At 43.4% G+C, this 23,949-nt stretch overlaps 3 protein-coding genes and 1 non-coding gene across 4 annotated transcripts; 3 read left to right on the top strand and 1 right to left on the bottom strand.

Moving 5' to 3' along the window:
- The first annotated feature begins 70 nt into the window (after positions 1-70).
- On the top strand, positions 71-1,399 carry LOC148645419 (dispanin subfamily A member 2b-like). The gene is made up of 2 exons (XM_088611807.1): positions 71-302; positions 797-1,399. The coding sequence occupies exons 1-2, from the start codon at positions 123-125 to the stop codon at positions 965-967; spliced, it is 351 nt and encodes a 116-aa protein (XP_088467933.1). The 5' UTR covers positions 71-122; the 3' UTR covers positions 968-1,399.
- Positions 1,400-6,241: 4,842 nt separating this feature from the next.
- Positions 6,242-6,314, bottom strand: trnam-cau (transfer RNA methionine (anticodon CAU)). The gene has a single exon. It is a non-coding gene; the product is annotated as a tRNA-Met (tRNA).
- A 4,256-nt stretch (positions 6,315-10,570) lies between these two features.
- LOC148645417 (interferon-induced transmembrane protein 1-like) lies at positions 10,571-12,553 on the top strand. The gene is made up of 2 exons (XM_088611168.1): positions 10,571-10,972; positions 12,167-12,553. Exons 1-2 carry the CDS (start codon positions 10,751-10,753, stop codon positions 12,362-12,364), a joined length of 420 nt encoding a protein of 139 aa, XP_088467294.1. The 5' UTR covers positions 10,571-10,750; the 3' UTR covers positions 12,365-12,553.
- A 6,931-nt stretch (positions 12,554-19,484) lies between these two features.
- LOC148645416 (interferon-induced transmembrane protein 5-like) lies at positions 19,485-23,412 on the top strand. Its single transcript, XM_088611167.1, has 2 exons — positions 19,485-19,727; positions 22,584-23,412. Exons 1-2 carry the CDS (start codon positions 19,524-19,526, stop codon positions 22,803-22,805), a joined length of 426 nt encoding a protein of 141 aa, XP_088467293.1. The 5' UTR covers positions 19,485-19,523; the 3' UTR covers positions 22,806-23,412.
- The last annotated feature ends 537 nt before the right edge of the window (positions 23,413-23,949 follow it).

Here is a 23,949-nt window from a genome sequence, read left to right as displayed (position 1 = left end):
GCTGTGGTGCAATCGGTCTGAGCCCGCCCCCCGCTGTCAGAGAGAGATATAAAACAGGGCGACAGAGCTGGGACCCACCTCACTCCTCACGCCGCTGGAGCCCCGGACAGTCCTCAGCCGCCATGACGTCCACGGTCGCCACCTCCAAGGCCGAGGGCACAGCTCAGTTCGCCCAGACCGTCGTGGTCGAGGTGGGAGATAACCCGAACCTCATCCGCGATCACATCGTGTGGTCAATCTGCAGCTTCTCCATGCTCAACTGCTGCTGCCTGGGACTGGTGGCGTTACTGAACTCCGTAAGGGTGAGTAGGCTCCGTTTTTCGTGCCTTTCTCTTAGAGCGGATTTCATGCGAAAGTTTCTTTAATACACATCAGAGCTGCTGTTCTGCGGACAACTTACCCCATTATACACTACAGGTGCAATTAAAAATGTGATCATCTTTTCTTGCCTTAAATCTTTTGGCTGTTCTGTTGCAGGTGTATAGGTGTTAAAATTCCTATACTGCATCACATCAACTGAATCTTTGTCAGTTTGAAGAGTAAGATATGTATAACCAATAACTTGGTAAAGTTAAACCATTGAAGGGCTACGGCGCAGTACCGAGTACAATCTGGAAACAGCAGTAGCGACAGAAAAAAAAAATAACAACGATGTAAACGGTCAAAATATACAAAATAATGGATTGCTCCACTTACACTGGGTCTCGCTAGACTTCTACATTTAGATTTTTCCGGGGATGTAAAAACTAATAAGTTAACTTATTTTGTATCACCACGTTTGTTTGTTTTTTAACAGGCGAGAGACCAGAAGCTTGTGAGGAACCTGGAGCTCGCCAGAATCTTCGGAAATCGTGCGCGAACTTTCAACATCGTCTCCAACGTACTGTCGCTTCTTACAATCGTGATATTTCTAGGCTTATACGCGGCAGCAATCGGCCATGCCATTTCATCTGTGAAGAGAACATAACTGGACCCCTTGAAAGACCGCAAAGTAGTTTTGCTTCAGTCTGCTTTTAAAAAGGGAATTTAGTATGTTAATTTTTTATTTTCAAAAGCTTAGGCTATAGCAAAAAAATGAACTATGCTTTTGTGAAGCACCCTTGATTTCTGTGCGTAAATGCTTGTGATTTTGTAATCATCCTACTGTTAGTCCCGCAAGCAAGGCTTTTGTCCGTATGTCACTTTGAGCTTAGTAACCATAAAATCATATTAGCAGGAAATGCACGATAAGAACTGTTAAGAGCCATTACAATTGCCAAAGCAACCATGAAGACGCAAGAAGCGATTTCTTCTGGGATTCTCAACTGCATGTTGGGCTCAAACATTTAGAAATCTGAAAAAGATGAACGATCCGTGCTCGATGTGCGTAATCTTGTAATTAAAATTGTGTTGGATAATATGCTGTGGATTTAATGTTTCCTCATTGTTGCCAGGAATAAGGTATACATAGATTATTTTGTGTACGTTTATGAGAGTGTGTATATACAGTGTACGGCATATTACGGTTTTTGAATATCTCATCATGACTGTTCCTTAATAATTTGAAAAGAGTTCTGAAAATTCAGAAAATTGCTTCAAGTCGATCACTTCAATTGATCACTGAGAACTAATATACAGCAGGTATGTCTCCTGCGGAAGATCCTGGCTATTGATACTGTGACTCGAGTTACCATCTGCCCATTCACTGCTTGCGCAACAAAACCGTTCGGCGATCCTTTGTAGAAGGTCTTCTATGACGTAAGATAGTTCAAGACAAACCACAGACCTGCACGCCCGTTCTGGGAGTCGTTAGTGTACTACGTTGTAACCTACAGGATTTAGCTACGAAGTGAGATCAACTAAACCGATGCAATTTGTGTCACTGAGACTCAACCAAAGATACTTTTTGTAGCAGTGACATTAACAAATCGAACTAATTTAGCATTAAAAATGAAAGTAGGCTCAGCAAACCACTGCGATATAAAATAGGACAGAATTTTTAAATGCAGAAATTTATTTATAGGTATTCACTTTTCAAATCTATTAATGCAATTTGGATTAATGAAGTTTGTCTTAACTCTTGTACTTTAATTTGTTTTAAATATATAATTAAAAACATGAATTGCCGATTAATAATTACATGTTAATAGGTAATTATTTAAAGATCACCTTTCTTATAATGTTGCGTTAAATTCAATCAGAATCGTAAGGAAGCAAAGAAAAATACAGAGCACGGTTGTCTCAGATCTAGAAGATCAATATTATCACTCACTAAGAGAATCTACACGCAAAGAACACTTTACAAAAATGAAAACAGATTGGCTGGTACTGTATAGTATTAAAACGTCTTGCAAAACCCTTTGGGCTTACTGGTAAAAAAAAATCGTTTAAAAAGGTAGTTTTGGGGCAGTAAAAAAATTTTCACACAAATAATCTGTAAAGAGAAAAACTTAAAAAAGCACATTTTGCTGCACAACTTCTATGTAATAAAATTATGTTGGCCAGTTAATTTTCTGCAGTGATAACACGATTTCAATAAAAAGTAGTCACCGTTTTTACTAAATACTGTACGAGTTCAAAAATACGACACCAGAGACGTCTGCCGGAAAAAAAAAAATTCCATCATCCAATGAACATGTAGTAGATGATTCAAGGTCGTGATCAATTCTCAGTTACAATGGATTTTGTACAGACTCGTTTCAAGCTCTAGAGGTGTGGTTTTCCCACATCTCATACAGCATTCCTATTTGTTAATGCACGCTGAGCCTCTTGGGTCACTCAACGAACTTCACGAGTGAGTACGCAGCTGCGTACTAAATTGCTGTTTAGTTAGTTCCGTACTTTCTGGAGATCATCTCCAGCTGAGTTCAACTGCAGCGAAAAAACGTGCGGAACAAAGCTGGAGTTCAGATGAACTTGTTCCTAATCCGGTTCCCAGGGCTCGGCGTTGTTGTTCTAATTAGCCCGGACTGCAGGGGACTGTGCATCAGAACATTTCAATTTCATCTAATTAGTAGGCTAATACGTAGGTCACGTTAATATACAGTTATTACTTTCTGTTTCTTGTTTATTTTGAAACTGAACTTCCTGGCAAATTAATGTTAGTTTTTAATTTAAAAATTGCATTTAGGCTACAATTCACCGGGTGAGGGGACATAGTTATTAATGAGATACTCAATTGCAATTAGTCACGAAACAAATGAGAAGCGCAGCCGCGCCTTAGAAACAGACGCTACAGTATTATTGCGGCTTTAATTTCGTGTAACGAGACACTCCAGACGAAGAAGCGGACACGTCGCTACTGCTAAATCGTTACGAAAGACACCAACTTATGACCAGTAAAGTTAAGTTTTATTAACATATCTGGAAATTAAACTTTATAAAATTACTTGAGCAAAAAACAAAAACATTGAACAAAGCTTTTGGAATTGTAAAACAACGCTTTGCTTGTTTGTCATTTGGCTTGCGTACCAGTCCGTCAAGAGCCAGCACCCTCATCATGGTACAGTGCCTTGTGAAAGTATTCGGCCCCCTTGAACTTTTCAACCTTTTGCCACATTTCAGGCTTCATACATAAAGATATAAATTTTTTATTTTATGTGAAGAATCACCAACAAGTGGGACACAATTGTGAAGTGGAACGAAATCTATTGGATTTTTGAAACTTTTTTTAACTAATAAAAAAATGAAAAGTGGGGCGTGCAAAATTATTCGGCCCCCTTGCGTTAATACTTTGTAGAGCCACCTTTTGCTGCGATTACAGCTGCAAGTCGCTTGGGGTATGTCTCTATCAGTTTTGCACATCGAGAGACTGAAATTCTTGCCCATTCTTCCTTGCAAAACAGCTCGAGCTCAGGGAGGTTGGATGGAGAGCGTTTGTGAACAGCAGTTTTCAGCTCTCTCCACAGATTCTTGATTGGATTCAGGTCTGGACTTTGACTTGGCCATTCAAACACCTGGATACGTTTATTTGTGAACCATTCCTTTGTAGATTTTGCTGTATGTTTGGGATCATTGTCTTGTTGGAAGATAAATCTCCGTCCCAGTTTCAGGTCTTTTGCAGACTCCAACAGGTTTTCATCCAGAATGGTCCTGTATTTGGCTGCATCCATCTTCCCCTCAATTTTAACCATCTTCCCTGTCCCTGCTGAAGAAAAGCAGGCCCAAACCATGATGCTGCCACCACCATGTTTGACAGTGGGGATGGTGTGTTGAGGGTGATGAGCTGTGTTGCTTTTACGCCAAACATATCGTTTTGCATTGTGGCCAAAAAGTTCGATTTTGGTTTCATCTGACCAGAGCACCTTCTTCCACATGTTTGGGGTGTCTCCCAGGTGGCTTGTGGCAAACTTTAGACGAGACTTTTTATGGATATCTTTGAGAAATGGCTTTCTTCTTGCCACTCTTCCATAAAGGCCAGATTTGTGCAGTGTAAGACTGATTGTTGTCCTATGGACAGACTCTCCCACCTCAGCTGTAGTTCTGTGCAGTTCATCCAGAGTGATCATGGGCCTCTTGGCTGCATCTCTGATCAGTCTTCTCCTTGTCTGAGCTGAAAGTTTAGAGGGACGGCCAGGTCTTGGTAGATTTGCAGTGGTCTGATACTCCTTCCATTTCAAGATGATCGCTTGCACAGTGCTCCTTGGGATGTTTGAAGCTTGGGAAATCTTTTTGTATCCAAATCCGGCTTTAAACTTCTCCACAACAGTATTACGGACCTGCCTGGTGTGTTCCTTGGTCTTCATGATGCTCTCTGCGCTTTCAACAGAACCTTGAGACTATCACAGAGCAGGTGCATTTATACAGAGACTTGATTACACACAGGTGGATTCTATTTATCACCATCAGTCATTTAGGACAACATTGGATCATTCAGAGATCCTCGCTGAACTTCTGGAGTGAGTTTGCTGCACTGAAAGTAAAGGGGCCGAATAATTTTGCACGCCCCACTTTTCATTTTTTTATTAGTTAAAAAAGTTTCAAAAATCCAATAGATTTCGTTCCACTTCACAATTGTGTCCCACTTGTTGGTGATTCTTCACATAAAATAAAAAATGTATATCTTTATGTTTGAAGCCTGAAATGTGGCAAAAGGTTGAAAAGTTCAAGGGGGCCGAATACTTTCGCAAGGCACTGTATGTGCAGCCCTACACAGCCTTGCGATTGACTGGGATGAGCCAGCTCTTCCGTCTCCGAGGTATGCAGCGCACTCCGGCTGTTTCAATACGGTCATTACTGGAGCACAGCCACACCACAGAGAACCATCAGAATCACTTTCAAGATGCCGAAACGTACCACCCATTTCCTCTGATAACCACAAATATGGATCACCGTCACAATAAAATATTTAACAGATCCTGTTCAGTTGACTCCCCGATATTGAAGAACACATTAAAGCTCACGCTCCATTTCTATAACCATTGGCTTTAGTTCTGTTCTCTTCACTCCCTATGAGATCTTAATTCACAGCTAGTAATGACTGGCATTAGACGTATTTATTAGAAAATGACACTTTTGTTAATACACACGTATGAATAAACTTCGTTATTAATAAATGTGGTATGAATGTTAAGCAATCCGAGTTAAATATTGCAACAATTCTCCAAGCGATGGATGCATAAATTCAGTACGTAGTGACGATATTATTTCCACTACATTCGAGAGCCTTCTAATGCGTTACGCCAAGTATGGTACTAAGTTGCTTAAGCCCTATGAAGAGGTGGTTTAAGTTAGTCCGCTACTTCTCTAGAGGGCAGAAGCGGTTACCTTGTGTTCATTGCAATTGAGAACAGGTTTAGTACGGCGCTGCGGACTAAGCATAGCGGCCAAGTTCGCTGCAATTAGTCCTAAGGTAGATCACACACTTAGACTGCAGCTGCCTACTAAGCACAGGTTGAACTCCCGTTAGTACGCTACTTTCAGTTCATTGCAATTGGCCCCTTCTGTTTTTTACAGGCCTCTTAGAGTACAGCAAAGCGTGTCCAAAACACGACTTTGACGTCCCTTAATAATTGCTTTCACTTATATAGTGCTTTTCTGGACACTCCCCTCAGAGGTTTACGGGTAATGGGTACTCCCCTCTACCAACCCCACCTGGATGAGCTGACAGAAACCATAGTGCGCCAGTATGCTCCCCCCCACAGCACTCTCAGTTTTTCCCAGCAAGTCTCCCATCCAGGTACGGACCAGGCTCACACCTGCTGAGCCTCGCTTGGTTGCCAGATGTGAATTGTAGGGGGACATGGCTGCTGGCAAAAAGCTTTGCCCCGTGTGAGGATTGAACTCACGCCCTTCAGATTATGAGACTGACGCGCTACCTACTGCGCTAACGAGGCTCGGTTGTAACATCACGCCGGGGACGGGGTGCAGAATGTCTCCATAATATTGGAAGAGCGCTACAGTTCTGATCTCTACAGAGAGATTTGTGAAGTAATGGTTTGTTTTAACAGTCTTCCCATCAAGCTATTTCTCCCCCCAAGAGACAAGTATCCTTACTGGGCCAGACGTTATGTTTGGACCTGAATAAAAATCCCACTTTTGGCACAGATGAGGAAAAACGGGGGAGACACTGGAAAAAAAAAACCGAAAGCAACTCTGAATATCTATTACAATTGTAAAGTGAACTTCCTTTCTACGTTTCGTACAATAAAATATAATTTAAAAGGCTGTCAAGCTATCGTATTAACGTTTTAGACTGACTTAACCAGTTCATAATATAGTTAACAGGCAGGTCTATTCGTCTCCATGGTTTTCTAAAGTGGTCTGCCTATATTTTAATACAATACTTTAAACTGAACTGTTAATCATAAGTATTTCACATAAGTGTAATTGAACTCACATTCAGTGTGTAACTAGACTGACAAGCTCAACCTCACAAGCAATCACACCAAAAACCACAAACGTTGCACGATTTCACACTTTCCTTACCAAATGCAGCAAAAGCGGAATGCACAACAGGCCGAGATGACGGTCTTGTGTAGGCAAATGCTTTTGAAAACCGTGATCGTGGGCGCTGCGGAAAAGCTTTGTTTTCCACAGTTGACTGCGAGCCACAAACATGAAGGTCGCAGTTCACATTGACGCCACTAGATGGCGGCCGAAGGCTTTCAGGTGCGGCGAAGTTCCTGACTCCGGCTGCTCCCCATGCCCAGCAGGAGCCGACAGTGGAGGGTGCAGTCCAGCGGAGGACCCTCCCGAAGAAGACGTTTTAGCCGAGTTGCAACACATAAAACCCGGGTACTATTGCAGACTTCATGTAAAGTTATTATAGTATCGTTATTGGTTTTCTGGCACTGCACTACTTCCAGGAAGGTGGGTATAGGTCAGTTACCACAAGGGAGATTTCCTGGGGATCCACTGTGTGACCACAACCCTGCAGTCCCCCCACTAGGAAACTCCGGGTCAACCCAGCTGAACAGGCATGGAAAACCCAGGGCCAGCACACACGGGGGAGAAGAAACGATGAACGTTTGCGTCTACAGAGCCGCTAGTGGGCTGTTCTTTACTCACACCAGTGCCGACGGGCCATGCCTACAGGGGCGGACACGTTCATGACCACCTCTGCTCTGTGCGGATCCCAGGACCACCGTGGCGGCAGGACGAGGAGAATTCTCCAGTCAGCGAGGACTCCTCTGGCCTCACCGAGCCGAGGCCTGTCCCCGGAGCGCAGGACGGTGGCGGCGGGAGCGACTCTTGCCCCCGCAGGAAGCCCTCCCGAGATGCAGGCGACCTGCTGCTCAGCACGGTGGGCTTGAGGGGAGCGCGGCTGCCCTTCTCCAGCAGAGGCATCGTCGACACGGGCGGCCATGGCAATCCGAGCTCCTGCTCAGGGGGCAGCTCCCCGCAGGCCAGACACGCCCGCTCGAAACAGGGCCAAGAGCGCCTCGTCTCCCCAGCCGCTCTCGGCAGCGGAGGCCGTGGCTGGCCGCCGGTCGACCCCGCTGCTGGAGACCGAGAGGCGCGGTCGGGGACGTCACACGCCAAGCTGAGCTCAAGAAAGTTACCTCACACCGGACCCCTCTCTCCCACAGGGCGGCCGCCCAGGCCAAAGCATCTCCGGACAGCAGAGAAGATATACGCCACTTTGGCCAGGTCAGAGGGAAAAGACCAGGGCTGCATAGAGAACACAATGACACACAGCGTTGAGAGGCCACGGCCGCTTGCAGGGTCTCTAGAGAAGGGCTGAGGGGCGGACAGGCGGCTCCCGGTACCTCTGAACAGGGGGCGGCACCTCGGGAGAGAACGGAGGCCGGACGACAGAGCGAGGAGAGCGCCTTCAGCATGGTGCTCGTAGTAACGCACAGGTTTTGTACCGCTTTGATCAGCCGGGATACTGTCGCCTCCTGGGAGCTTAAAGCGGAGCTGCGACAGGCCAGTGTAGGAAAGATATCCTCAGAGGTGGGACTCCGCCGTACTGCACCGCCTCTGCGCTCACCGGCAGAGCCGCGACGGTGCGGTGTCCGAGACGGGCGGCTGAGGCGAGGGGCAAGCAGCGTTTGGGCAGACACGTCCAGGTGAAGGCGGCCCAGGAGAAAGGTGACGAGTCGCGAGGCAAAGGAGGTGAAGATCAAGGGCGCAACACAGGGGATTTTCACGAGCTGCCCGAGAGCAAGCCGAGCTTGGTACAGAAAGAGTCTGCGAACCGTAGTCAAGACAACTGGGTCAATGCAGGAAAGCAATTGGGAATAAGGGATAATCCTAGAATCGAGATCCGAAGAAAAACTAGTTAAAACCTAGAGAAAACGTACAAAAAAAAACCCCATTTGCGACACACACGAATGAAACACTATACCAGAGTGAGGGGTATTGTCTTCACGAAACTTAAATATCCGCTGGTGATCAAGGTAATTAATAGATTAATTGCGTTCAGGAAGTGTTCATCTCCGTCCCGGTCCTGATTCTAATCACCGGAAATCGGTGGATTAACAGTTTCTAACAGGCTGTCTGGAGACGGAGGAATCACAGTTATTAATAATGACACACTGTGACCGGACCACTCCTCCTGCAGAGCAAAGCCAATTGAATAGTGATCTGACACTGGTTTAAAAACCCTAGCACAGGAAATGGTCACTGTCAAGTCGGCACACAGCGGCCGTTGTTGTGTTTACGACGCTGTTGCGTTTATATTCTGTTAATGCGTTACGGCACTTTTTTGAGTTTTTTTTTTGCCGTTCTCTGCCAGTTTCAAGACATGTACAGGTACAGTAAAGAGCAGACGTCTGCCGAACCTTTCCATCGCAGTCCCTTGTTTTCCGCGGTGTAACAGTCACGCTATGAGCTCATACATGGAAACACAATTAGCAATGACAAGAAAATGTTGTTGATGCATATCCCTCAATTTGAGAAACGTTAGTCCTGAAGAAAACCGATGTCAGATGGAATGTTAACAACTGTAGTTTTATCTGTAGACATTATTTTCCCAGATCGTTACCAAGGTGCCATAATATCAGTTCACCACTAAACTTTGTCTGCTCTTAACAGCTAACAGAAATGAACTAAAATGTCTATAGGTGTTTCTTTGCCATGAAGTATATAGTGAAACGTCCACAGAAAACCATTGCATAAACGCTGTGTGACTAACGTCTTTTTTTAATACATCAACAAAAAGTTTTGACATCATTGCAGAGCTTAATCTCTAGAGAAAAGAAGGAATGTAGTTGCCTGACATCACGAATGGGGATGACGTTTCCAGGGTGGCCCTGGGTCAGAGACTGGGCCAGCAGCAGTCTGCCCGCTGCCAGGAGAGCACCGGGGCCGTGGCCGGCGGTGTGGAGCCCGGATCTGGCCCTGAGGCTGCGGAGCGCACAGGCACGGCCCCTAGAGCCAGCTCCTGTGCCGGGAACGTCGTTAGGAAAGGGGGGCAGTGGCACTGGGAAGGAAGTAGGAGGCTGTGGAGAGTTTCCCGTAAACCCATTCGTGATGTCAGGCAACTACATTCCTTCCTTTCTGCAGAGATTAAGCTCTTCAAATAAGTACTGTTCGTATGTCCATATCTCACTGGAGAAACCCAACGTGTTTTATAGTGGGATCCTAATGTCTTGTGTACAATACGTGCTTTATAATTGTTTGCTGAGGCGCACTGTGCGCATTCGAAATAAAACATCTCTCCCAGTAGCTCTGCATTGATGTGAAAGAGCATACACGGTTTTTGACAGATTGAACTACAGGCTTCGGAAACCAAAGCTGAGTGACGCTAAACAAGATACCAGCAACAGAAATGTCGCTACTAATGCAGTCTCGAACACTGCTAGAAACGGAGACAGACAGTTTAGGAGCTCCGACTGATTCAGCTTGTTACGGATTTCTTCATGCGATTTAAAGTCTATGCTTTATATAACTGCACAACATTACTCCAAATCATAAAAGTGAGTCGTGATGAAAACTTCCGGCATTTTGGTGGTTTTCTTCAAAGTGAGGGCGTCATGGAAAAAAAGAAGAGAAGAGCAGGAGTTTTTTTTTCTTTCGACGCATTAATTTGGTTTTCGGGAAAAGGGGGTACCCGAAGGTAATGTGAGGAGGCAACAGCATCAGTGGAATTCAATTCCTTATTTGGGAGCAAATCACAGAAGCCCGACTCCAGCTGCCGGGGCGGAGGCAATGACGTCACCTATTGGGGAGAACAGGGGACGGCGATCAAACGGGTTTCGTGCGCGCTCGGGGATAAAAGCATCCTTCCTTTATATTCCGAGCACACTCTGCAACCTCTGGTGTTGTTCTCTGTCTTCCCGAGCTCGGTTTGTGGTGCCTTCACTGGGCAGGGTCGATAGCCAGCATGGAGAACTTGAAGTATTCGCCAGAACTCTTGCCAATGCAGGGCAACAGCTACGAGCGTCTGAAGGAGCCGCGGGTCGTGACTTTGCCGAGCAATGCCGCGGTGGTCAGCATAGGTCCCCCTGCGAAACCGCCTCGGGACCACATCATTTGGTCCCTCTTCAGCACCATCTATATGAACTATTGCTGCCTGGGATTTGCGGCTCTCTGCTACTCGATCAAGGTGAGTGCGAACAGCCGAGCTCTCTACCGTTCAAGTCCGTTTGCGCTTCGCTTGTACAGCGCGCCTTGATTTCCGAGGCGCACAGTTGAACGCTTCTATCCCTCCAGAGCACCCGTTACTGCGGTATACGTGTTAAAAATTAAAGCAGGTAAAAAGTGATCCTTTCTGGGGTCTTAGAGCGGTTTCTCAAGTGGCGTGAACCGTAATTGTTCTACCTTATCTTTTCTGTGTGTGTGTATCTATATAAACAATATATATATTTTAATATAAAAAGACCCGGTTTAAAGAATGGGATTTGAAGGGACCGCAGACAGATCTTTTCGTTTCTTTTATGATTTGGGATCTGGTCAGGCTAACACTAGAAAAAGTTTGCGTGTTGGTAATAAGTTTTTTTTTTCTACTCCAGGAATAGTATAAGTGATTTAATGTTACTCGCTATGATTTAATTTTTCTACAGAAAAAAATAAACAAATCGCACATAGCGAAGCATGTAGACACGTCAAGCTCCTGTGCACAGAAACGGCACACATTGCCTTCCAATGGAAGCCCACTATCCGTCTGTTGTGCCCAAAATCCCTAAAACAGTAAATGGCTCCATCGTTCTAAGCTCGGGAAGGGTGTAAAATATCCCGTTTCCGTGCTCGACAGCGCTGTAGGTTAAGAGGAGCACCGCTAACAATGAGACTTCGAGCTCAGGGTAGTCTCCCCCCCCACAGAATCTGGGGGCCCTACTTGGGGAGTCTCTCTTAAATACAACTCCTTGTTCACCGGGAACGAATGAAGTGCAGCGCTTCATTAAAAGCGATTGCACTCAGACATTCAATAACCTTGAACCAGTCTTGTGGTGGTGAATATGGAGTAACTGCATGGGACGTCGGTGAGATGTCACTGGAATATTGGAGGTGCGGATCACAGGACTTGTCAGAACATAAGTGTTTGCTGCATCTTGGGGCTTCAGATGGTCCCGAGAGTCCCACTGAGTGGGTTCTCGCCCTGTGTCCTTTCATCAGCGCAGATGGACAGCTCGCTCCAGATTCCCACAGCGCAGAGGCTCTTGCTTTGCTGGAGACCCTTCCTGCTCTGTTCTGGACGGGGCTGCAGCTGGGCTGGGCTCGTTCCTGGACGGAGATGCGTGGCAGCGCGGCCAGTTCCCATCCTCCTGATGGTGATGTGTGTTTGTGTCTCCCGCTGCAGGCCAGGGACAGGAAGGCGCTCGGGGACCTGGAAGGTGCCCGGGGGTATGCGTCCACCGCCCGCTGCTTCAACCTGACCACCCTGATCTTGTTCCTCATCACCGTCCTGGTCCTCATCATCCTCATCTCGGTGGGAGTAGTGTACCCCATGGAGCTGCGGCCGGTCCCACCCTCCCTCAGAGAGCCGGGGGGTGTCTAACGCGCTTGCCCCCTCCAAGAACTTCACTCGTACTCGGTTGTTCTGACTCTTTTTTGTTTTGTTTTTTTTGTACATGAGACTTGAGTTTTCTACTTTTGTACTGCTCTTTGTGTAGCGTCTCCTTTGAAAAGTTTGTCTGACTTTCTTCCTGTGCAGCCATCTGTGAATGTGATTTAGTTGTTTTTTTTTCCCCCATCTGCTTGTAATTGTGGTTCTGAGTTTGGATTTAGTTTTTCTTCTCTTGGTGTGTGTGTGTGTTGAATGAAGCCTACGGGTCAGAAATGTAAATGGAACGCATTAAACTTTGACTGGCAAAAAATCTGGACTCAATGTTATTTTTTTCCTCAGATCTTTGAGTAAGAGCTGATTTGCCAACTAATATTTTTTCTAATAGACTTCTTCAGAATCAGCTTTGAAACACTCACTAGTGTGGCACAAATGGAACACTCCAGTGTAAGAGAACTGTGCGCCCAGAAAGCAGTCACCTCTCTGGTGGGGTGGACAAACAAGCGTACTAATAACTTTCCACTTGACTTTGTTATTGGGGAATTAATAATACATTTTTCTTATTACAGTAGAACCCAAAATGATCGCCACTTGAAATGGCCAACCTGATCAATGTTGCTACAGCACAGCTGTGTCGGTGGTACAAACATCAGGCTTTTACAAGACTGTAAGCCTCCAATCCCTCATAATGTATTAACATGGTCCTGGAGGGCTGGGGTATCTGGTTTTCAGTCTTGCCAGGACATTAGAGACAAACATCAGGTCATTATTGGTTTCACTGGACCAACTGAATAACTTGTTCACACTCTTCAAGGTGCTGATGCATCAGAGATCTCCCAAACCTGCAGACATTCCAGCAACCCAGGACAAAGACTGGGGATCTGGCGGCAAATACCTAAGGTTTTTCTTAGGATGGTGTTTTGTAATAGCTTGGTTATCTGTGTCTCGAGGCTGCCTACTTAATCTTGAAATGAGGACACAGGCTCCATTGCAACAGTTCTTAAACTTGTTTTATTGAAGAACCAGGCTGAAGGAACAATAAAGAGAAAGCTGAAATTACAGGAGTGTCCTATAGGCGACACAATGCCTTGGCAAACTGAGGTTTTTCTGTGTAATCAGGTATCAACGAATGTTAATACATCACTCTCTGGGTCCTTTTGTGAGGAATGTTCTCAATAGTGGCACATCCCACTGATTGTTATTTTTTAGTTTTTAATGCAAACATAATTCTAAGGTTTGCGTAACCTGGCTGAGAGGCTCTGTAAGCCAAACTTTTTCCATCTTTTGTCAGGGTCTGAGAACTGTGATAGACAGAAATGGAGATGTTTAACATCTAGCTAGGTCCTTGCCATTATTCCAGGCTCAGGCTGAATTTTGATGGGTATCCAGAAGCGCTCATCAACAAATTGCTTAATCACCTTAAGCACAACTTTATTTTTTATCCCAAAGAGCCTCTCCTTGCCAAGTTTTTCTTTTTACGTGTTTGTCTTGTGAGAAAAAATGATTGCATAACAGTCATGTGGAAATGAGGGAGGGGGTCCCCTTTGACAGGGTGGGATACCTTTGAGTTCTTTTGGGGTTATATATAAAAGATTACTTGCCAAGTTTAATGAAATTAAGAGTGTGGTTACACGCTTGGCTGACTGAAATATCCACAGGAATTTTCCCAGCTTATCTCCACTGTAAAGCAGCCCAGACCAGACAGAAATGTAAGAAAGTTTGATACATATGATCTCATGCAGTCGTTTTTTTAAAGAAGCCAGGGTGTCTCCTTCAACAGCCTGACTGGGTAGTTTGTTCCACACACCCCCAACCATCTGTGTAAACCTGGAATAACAGTGTGACTGAGAAGATGGAGCAGCTTACTCTTGTATAAGGAGTCCTGTAGGTCAGACAGTTCAGGTTTGGGGTGGGCAGTCCCAGAGGGTTGGTGTTTCTGCAGGTTTACCTCTATTCTTAATGCCCAAAGCCAGTTCATAATTGACTTAATGGGATCTTTTGACAACATTCTTCAGCCCGATGGGAGCTGGTGTTCGGAAGAGATCTAGAAAGCCTTCAGACTCAACAGCCCTCCAGGACCAGGACTGAACACCCCTGCACTAGAGCGTGACCTGCAGAATGAAGTGTGTGATCTGGGTCTGCTTCCTCCCAGATACCCACTGTTTGCTGTTAGGGGAAAATCAGGAGCAATAGAAGATATATCTGTCCTTAACTTCCTCTGAAAGAAGCCAAAGAAAATTGTTTATTCCATTATGCAGGAAACTCATTAGGGGAAGGTTTTGCCCTGTGATCCCAGGATAAGATACTGTGTTTACTGTGACCCTATCCAGGAAAAACAGTGTGAGAGAGACCACATGATTTCTCACTGGGGACAGAATACGGATCCATCTCTGGGAAACAGAGAGAAAAAGACCATTTTTAAGCCAATAATACCCAGCCTGCACTGCTTCAGAGGCTGAAGTAAATGGAAAATGCACATTATCACATCTGGGTACCACGCAAACTCCATACAGAAGATGTCCAGCACATAATTGAGCCGGGACAGAAGAGTTTTGAGGCCATAGTGCTTAACACCATGCCAGTCTGCTGCTTATTCCATGTAATATTTTTAATGAGCAGCTCCTTATTTTCCTTACCATGCTGCAGACCATTCCATCCCATGCTTTTTCCTGGAGCTATCACCCCAAATCCTCAGGCAAAAAGACTGACCAAGAAAACAAAAAAGGTTCTTTATTAGTTATAGTCATCCTTTACCAGTCTCACATTGTTATTGTGTTTGTAAAAATCAGCCTCACATTGCTTATTGATAACTGTTGCAGGGGAAGGTTTTCTGTTAACATTTAGACGATTAACGTAATTTTCCTTTCTTTTGTGAAATAGTCACTAAAAAAGGATTTTAAGAGGAGCCTTGTATTTAAGAAAATCAATAACTGTTTTCACTGCAGTGGCAGCTACATTGAATCTTTCGACAGGTTGGAAAATGGCACTAGAAAGAGGAAGAGAATATCTGAACTCCAGACTTGGCCACACCAGTGGTAATGTTTTTATAACTTGCTAGCTGTGGTGGTAGTCCAGAGGATAAAACAGGCCTTTATTTCTGGTTTGTTTCTGCTTGGCTGGGACAAAGACTACAGCTTCCAATAAATCAAGCCAGAAACAATGGTAACATTTAACACTGACAGAATGTTTATTCACAGAGCCAGAGATAAACGCCACAGAGTATCTGTTTATTTCTATGTTATACACACATTTAAATTGAACTGTGTTTTGCTTGCAGGAATGTCCTTGTTTTCCTGAGCGAATGAAGCTTGACAATATTGCCTCAATGCTACTCTCTAGTCTTAACATTTTGTTTTTAAAAGGAATGGAGTCCATTTGTAAAACACTTTGTGTTTTTCTTTCTTCACTAGGGATGATATTGAAAACCTCATTTCTCTCTTGGTTTATTTTTACATTTCTGGAACACATTTTATCCTGGTTGAAACAGTTTGCAAGAATGGTCCAAGAACTTTCTTTAATATAGTCCATTGCAGCTAATCAAGCCATCACCTAAATGCCAATATTTATTGCACCAAATGCAAATTAAATGTAAAAGACATTTGCAGGCTTTTTTAAACCTTAGGTTTAAGAAAAAACTAAAATTAAGAAAAAACATGTTTCTAATCCTTCCAGACCTTTTTTCTTAAGTAGTGTTGTTACTGGATGAATGAGATAATGACAAAACAGAACTAGATCATTAAAAGCACATCAGATATGTGTTACCTGCAAAATAATGGATCAATAGTAGGAGGGCTGAAATGTAGGAGTTATCTATATTGACATGCTTCAGCTCTAGGTTATGGGTGTCTTTACATTTTCCCTGATTTCAACCTGGGGAAAAACTCGAGAGAGTGAATAAGTAGTTCTGTTAAGCTGCAGAACAGATGCAGGATGAAAATCAAGGACTCTTTGACACTCAAGGATCACTTGGCAGTAGCCTGAAAGATGCTATTCTGACTTTAAAAAACGTTGTTTTGAAGGTTTTGCAAATTTTGTTTAATTAGCACAATGCACAATTAAGTGACGCAGGAACTGCAAATATGGTATATGTTATGCAGAAATTTAGGAAACTAAAGGTTAATTATTGATGTCATACAGTAGCTCTAGTTATTCAGTGTAAATGTTAAGCCTGTCTGTAAAGAATTGGTTGCTGTACAAAAACACATGCCGCAGGGCGTAAATGTGCAGGAATTTCAGTTCACAGTGACGCATTCAGCAGACTTGGACAGCAGCTCTTCATAAAGATCTTACAGAGACTAACCAACAAAGCACAGCTAGACCTGCAAGCAATTCTGTTGGCTTTGAAACTATGCCTTTGAAAGTTCCATTGCTTGGAATGTTTTCATTTAATCCTTGAAAGTATGTTTTAGCCTGTTCATGCTTGCATTATGCTGTTATACTCACACCAATAGTGAAGACAAGCTGGGATGCTGATTTTCAGAAACTGTAAACGTGCTGTCTGCATTTTCATTCTTTCAACTTCCTCTATCCCAATGGTGGTGTCTGCTCCAGGGATCTGCACGATTTTAATACTTATTTGTAAAATCAGTGCAAAGATTGTGGTTTATTTTTGTAAGAGCTCAGAGAGTGTCTTTAACTATATGCAGACATGTTTATCACTAACTGTTATAAAAAAAAACATAAAACGTTTATATTCTGAGGATGAAATCAATTTGATTAGAGGTACAAACAAATAAGATGTCAATGATTATGTTAATGAAGTTAATGAAGTCAAACTCATATACACTATTTTTTACAATTAACATCCATTCTATAGAAACTTAAATGTCACAAATCTTTACTGCATGGACATTTGTTTGTTTATTCATATTAAATTCTTACACATTCTTTGAAGTAACATTCATTCCATAGCACCCTTGGCACATTGTTTTAATATACAGTACTATTCTACTACAAAACAACTGTTTGCAGTGCAGTTACCACTTCAGACTCAAAGCTTTGATATTTACGGTTGCTCCCACAAGAGGGGGGTAGATCCACATCCATTCCAGTTATATTGTATTTTATTTCTGTCCATCCATTTTCAAACCACTTGTCTAGTACGTGGACGTAACACAGGACTCTGGACAGGACACCAGTCCATCACAGGACACACACACACTCACACACCCTGGACAGGACACCAGTCCATCACAGGACACACACACACCGGACAGGACACCAGTCCATCACAGGACACACACGCTCACACACCCTGGACAGGACACCAGTCCATCACAGGACACATACGCTCACACACCCTGGACAGGACACCAGTCCATCACAGGACACACACAGACACACACACCCTGGACAGGACACGAGTCCATCACAGGACACACATCGACAGAAACACACACTCACACTAGGGCACACACTAGTTTTCTCAGAAGCCTATTAAGCTACCAAGGTATCTTTGGACTGTGGGAGGAACCCGGAGCCCCCAGAGGAAACCCACTCGAACAGGGAGAACATACAAACTCCACACAGACAGCAGCCCAGGCACTGAACCTAGGGCTTCAGCTCTGCTAACCAGTGGACCACTGTGCCTGTTGATCCACATTCAGGTTTTAAATGTCAGACTACCGCAGAGATTCTGACTAATACAACCACCCAATTTGCAAGACATTTAATTAGAGTGGCACAGCATTTTTTTTGTTAAGTTCTAGACAGAAGTTACAAAATCCATAGGACTCTTTTGAAAGTCTACTGTAGGATTTTGTCTTCCAAAATAGACAAGGATATTGAATGGCAGTTAAGTACTCAAATACTATATTTCAGAAGTCCATGGTACCGATCAGAACCTTGTTTTTAGTTCTAAATCCTTTTCATGGAACATGAGCATTAAAAGCTTAATTCCTTATTAGTACTTTATTTCATTTGCAAATGACACATCATGAGGAATTAAGGAGAGTTAAGAGGCGCATACATTCATCAACCCAAAATGAGTTTCTAACTGAAATTGGAGTGCCATAATCAAGTACTCTGCCATATCCTTTAGCTAGCATTCCACCTGGTTGGGGAGAGTTATTTCAATATAATATCGTCCAATTTTTGTTATTTTGTTATGCATAAATAAAAAAAAAATATCGTCCCTATGGTCAAGGACTATAATATGCACAGGTCTACCACTAGAGGCCGCCAAAGTACCGTCTCGGGACAAAAAGTTCCTTTGAATGCAATAGGTTCCCTAACTGAATTATTGTTCACAATACACATTCTCACATGGGTTTAATTAGTGTGTTTGCTGCATATAAAGGAGAAGGAACGGGAGGAGGGTTGTATTTTTGTTTGAAGCATTTAGGCAGATATATAGTTTGGTTAACATTAGTTGGCGGTGGCAGTAACACTCTCTAAAGCAAGTTAATTTTGTAGAAGTCTTTTTTTATTTTTATTTTTATTGGCCCAGAAACCTTCTAGATTTGTTAAAAAAAGCAGATATTTGGCAGTGTTTTACTCAACATCAATGCCTAAAGCTGTTTTGTACTTAAAGCTGCATCTGAAATTGCTTGTGTACTGAACTAGGTATTTGCTGAACTTGAATGAATGACTATTAGCAAGCTGATACAGTGGCAGAGTTTTAGGGATCTGTTAATTGCCTGCATTAGTCGAACAGTGACTCCAAAAATTTCTTACGTTTGTGAAGGTGTATCTACCACATATAAGCATGCCAAATAATTTAATTGTGACAGAATAATTAGAAAGTCTGTGCTGAATGAAGCTGATGTTAAACCAGGGAGTGCACCATGATAGTCTTCAACTCTGCTATGTTATTGAGGGCTGGTGAGAGCCCTGGTTAATGAGGGCCACATGAAAGCCCACACACCCTGCTGGAATGTACACAAGGAGATACCAGATATAAAAAGGGGTTTACAGTGAGTAACCAGCTCCTTCTCCCTTCCAGCTTCAAAAGCACCAATATAAAAGCCCAAACCACGTAATGGTAGCCTTCCTGGTCTGGCCATGTGGAGTGAGCCCTCAGCCGCCTGTGACTGAAGCACTGGCTCAGCCCACCCCAGGCCTTGCGTCTATAAAACCAGTGTGCGTGTCCAGGCGGCCTGACATCTGATTTGGAGACAACGTGGAGGACAGGCGACAGCCAGCAGCAGAGAGGATGGATAATGCTACTTACACGTGCCCTCCTGACTACACTCCCCTGAGCAGCAGCAAACCTGGGGACGCTCCCTGCAGCTCCACTGTGGTCAATGTGGGCACTCCTGCCAAGCCCCCCAAAGACTACCTGATCTGGTCCATCTGCAACACCCTCTACGTCAACTTCTGCTGTCTGGGGTTCTTGGCTCTGGTGTACTCGGTCAAGGTAAGATACGCTTGTGCCTTCAGACCCACAACCACAGAAATGTGACGGAGCTTGGGAAACAGTGGGGCACTGGCAGAAATCATTCTGAAACCCGTACGAGGTTCAGCATCAGGTTCATGCAAAGGCAGAAGCTTGCCGGAGTCGACAGCGTTCGGTTAATCACATTCCTTCGAAATTCAGAGGTAATATTCTTGATAAGGTTTTATGTCTCATGTTTTCAGAAGGCCAGGCCAAACACAAGAATAATATTTTGACATTTTATGCCATTTAATATTTGACATTTAATGTTTTTGCTAGATTTCACTAAATAATGTTTTTAGACTTTCAGAAATTATTAGCTTATATCAAATAAAAGTTCCACTCTCATAAATCCTTAATGTATGCACTGAGATCGGATTAACTAAACAGACACAAGGAAAGACCGTGTTTAACAATTAACACATATTGTGTTATTGTTCCTTAAAAAAAAAAGACAATTCTTGTATTTTATATTCATTCCTTTGCTTCAACACAGATCTTCACTTGTGAAATAAAATGCACAGGAATTATTATAGATGTGCCAATCAGTATTATTACTATTAAAATATTTAATTAATTAGAATAGGTAAAGATTTTTGTGGATTTAAAAATGTACAACAAGTTGTATATATTTTATTTACACGGACATAGGCACATGAAGGTATTAAGCATATTAGTAGCAAAACTAAAAAAAGAGGATATTTTAAGATAATTAAGGAGCAACAATAAATTATCTTTTAGGCTTTATCTTTAGGCAGTATTTTTAAGGATATATATTTGAGGAAAATGTTAGCAGTTATGCTGAAAAGAAAATTAAACTGTGATGTATTTGGCATTACTTGTTAATGCAGAGCCACAAACATTTCTTAATAGTTTTTACTCTTAAAATATTTGTTTTTCTGAATAATCCTTGTTGACTGACATTGGCATGTTGAGATACCTCCACTTGCATGACATTAGGCAGTTAATCGGTTGCAAGAAAAACCTCAAATAATACCAATTTATTTACCACAAAAGCAAAGAATGCATTAAAGCAAATATATTATTCATGTTTTTCATGGCACCTTTCTTGGAGGACAGTACTCTCCTGTTATATTTAGTGCTTGGCTTAGTCTGTGGGAATGTACAAGCTGTGCCACAGGAATGCTGGAAATCAGGAAGAGAGCAGACAAAACGCTAGTGAAGACGTCGGTCTCAGAAACGACACAAGGCTCAAATTGCAAAAGAGACGAAGGGAGGCTAGCATTTGTAGTATTTAAAGCATAATTGGCATGTTCCAAAAAACTGAAAGTCTGCCTGAAAATTAGAGGTTGCAGATGGGCACAAATTTCTCAAACATTACAAGTCCTATTTACCTTCAGAACTAGGTGGCTTCTAGTCATCTGATGCTTTGACTGTTGCCACGAATGCACCAATGGTGGGGTGAAAGCCGGATGGTGTTTAGTCATGTTCCTTAGTCCCATTGGAGCTGTGGGCCCTGAGAACAGCGCTGTGATTGGGAGGCAGGATTCTGGGGCTCTGTCTGTGACGCAGGACGTATGCAGCTGGTGAAACTGTACATTGGTTGCAGAAACTTCTGAAAGGAATGTAATATTTTTGTGGCATTGTTTGTTGTTTCCAAGAAAGCTTTCACCCTATTTTTAAAAAGGATTTTGAAATGAATAGTACGCTTTATGAGGTGATGTATGTTCATTACACAGCCATCTCGAAAGCAAAAGTCTCATAATAGTTATTGGACACATACAGAGACCTTGTGAGTCCTTATGGGATTTCTTAGCCATTGTCAAGCAAGTTTTAAAACAGAAGGCTAAGGGAGAGTTTACACAACATCATTTCTACATACTTGCCTAATGTAAGATAGGGACAAGGTGGCAGGTGGCAGAGAGGTCAGCATTGCTGCTTCACAGTGCTGGGGCCCTGAGTCCAGGTCCTGATCTGGGGTACTGTCTGTGTGGAGTTTGTATGTTCTCCTCATGTTTTCATGGGTTTCCTCCAGGTGATCTGATTTCGTTTCAAAAACATACTTGAAGGTTAATTTGGTTCTAGGAAAACTTTCCCTTTGATTATAGTTTATTACAGCTCTGATCACCAGTTTTGTTACCAGGCAGCAGGACTCCAATAGCTCAGACATGAATGTACCTGCTGAGAAAGTACATTTTCTTGACACAATTTTTCTTGCACAAACACAAACCCTTCTGTACAGTTTAAGTGTGATATAGTTTTGGCAATACCACTCTTCAACATTTGTGCTACACACCAATTTTGCTTCAATAAATTTTGCTTTAATTTCACTGGCAAAAATTTGCTGTGATGTCGTGGTACCTATTTTTGGTTTTTATTTTTAAACACGTTGCACTGGTTTAACTTGCTGTTGTGGCTGGGCAGCCATAGACATCTTACACTTGAGGTTTCGGACTCTCCCACCCAGACCAACAAGCTGTGGCGAGAGGGCTGGGTGGGAATCGAGACTTTGACAATGCGAGCAGTTCAGTGTTTGCATGCGAAAATCTGAAAATAGCAATAGCAGGAAACCCGCTGCCAGCCCCTGCTGCTTTAACAACACCAGAGCCTAGATTTACGGAATCTGCTTCACATGCAGAAAAGATAAATTACTCTGTACGCAGCATAATTAATTTAATAATTGCTTACACTTATATAGCGCTTTTCTGGACACTCCACTCAAAGCACTTTACAGGTAATGGGGACTCCCCTCCACCACCACCAATGTGCAGCATCCACCTGGATGGGTAAAACTGTCTGCTAGAAAAGTGTTCACGGTATCTTTTGCAAAGCCCGCCCGTTAACGCTGTTATTAACCTGCTCACCTTTCCCGTCCAGGCCCGAGACCAGAAAGTCCTCGGTGATCTCAAGGCTGCCCGGGACTTCTCAAACAAGGCCAAGTGGTACAACATCCTGGCCTCCGGCTGGAACGTCATCATCCCCCTCCTCATCATCGTGCTCTTCGTCACGGGCATCGTCCACCTGGCGAACGTCCGCGGCTCATACGACTTCTTCGGGGAGGAAGGCTACGAGAACTTCATGAGGCTGTTCGGACAGTAGCCGACGGCCAGGGGAAGAGCGAGCTGCTCCCGTTGCCTGTCACGACAAGCGCCCTCTCCCGAGCCAGGAGCAGGCAGACGAGGACATGGGGGTTAAATCTGAGACTCCTGGCCCTCGGTGTGGCTCTCTTCCCTTCTCTCTTTTCTCTGACTGCAACTGGGCGACCAGCAATCATCTTCCAGTGTGTTCGTATTTATTGCTTTGGCAACACTGTAATTCATCGGTCATGCCAATAAAGCTGGTTGAATTCGAATATAGCGAGACAGCTCTGCGTTGTTCATCTGCATGATCCTCGCTGTTCGTACGGGCTTTGATCCTGCGCGACTAGAATCGCTAATGTTGCGGCCGGAGTTTCACTCGATCTTTTTTTCCCCTTAACATTAATTTAAATACCTTTCTTTGTTGTTGTTTTTTTAAGATAATTCTGGAAATATTTTATTCAAGGCTCGTACAACACTGAAAACTATTTTATGTGTGGCTAGAAGGGTGAATGACTGTTATTACACTCCTTTCCAGCTTTCTGTCCTTCCTAATAAAAGTTTTTCTTCAACTGTAAGCCTGAGAAATAATTTGTTTTTATAATAAATAACAGGTTTTAAAAAACTGACCAAGAATGTTGCTGTATTTTATTTTGATCAGAACAAACTCCACTCCATCCACAGGGGGTCTGCTGTATCGTTAGTCTTGACCAACACTTTTCAGCAGAGAGACTTACTGTATATTCGCGCGGTGATGCAATTGAGTCAAACAGTCTGAGTGAAGCATCTCACTCAAGAGCGCGGATTTGGACCCACAACCTTCCAGTTATGATTTGTCTTCATCTTTTATGCAGACTTTCAGGAAAATCTAATTGTGTTGAAGTCTAAGATGGAAAAGGATATAGATCTCCCTAGCGGGTCCATAAACATTCTCACTACGCTGCATGGTTCCCGTATACCTTCAATAAGTGTGTTGCCTGGATCCTTGACAGTCTCAAACTCAAGGAAGTGAGTTTGGACAATGCTATAATTTATTTTCTAGTAATACTAACCATGTGTCATCATTTCGATACAAGAAGCATTTACTAAATACAGTCACTTTTCCTGGAGATTTAAAACCTAAGAAATAACTAGTTCACTGATTATTCCTTTGTTTAAACTGACTA

Source organism: Lepisosteus platostomus, chromosome 18 (assembly GCF_059453375.1).
Source record: "Lepisosteus platostomus isolate fLepPlt1 chromosome 18, fLepPlt1.hap1, whole genome shotgun sequence".
NCBI lineage: Eukaryota > Metazoa > Chordata > Actinopteri > Semionotiformes > Lepisosteidae > Lepisosteus > Lepisosteus platostomus.
Note: the sequence above shows the minus strand (reverse complement) of the source record. Positions and strands in the feature narration are given on the sequence as shown.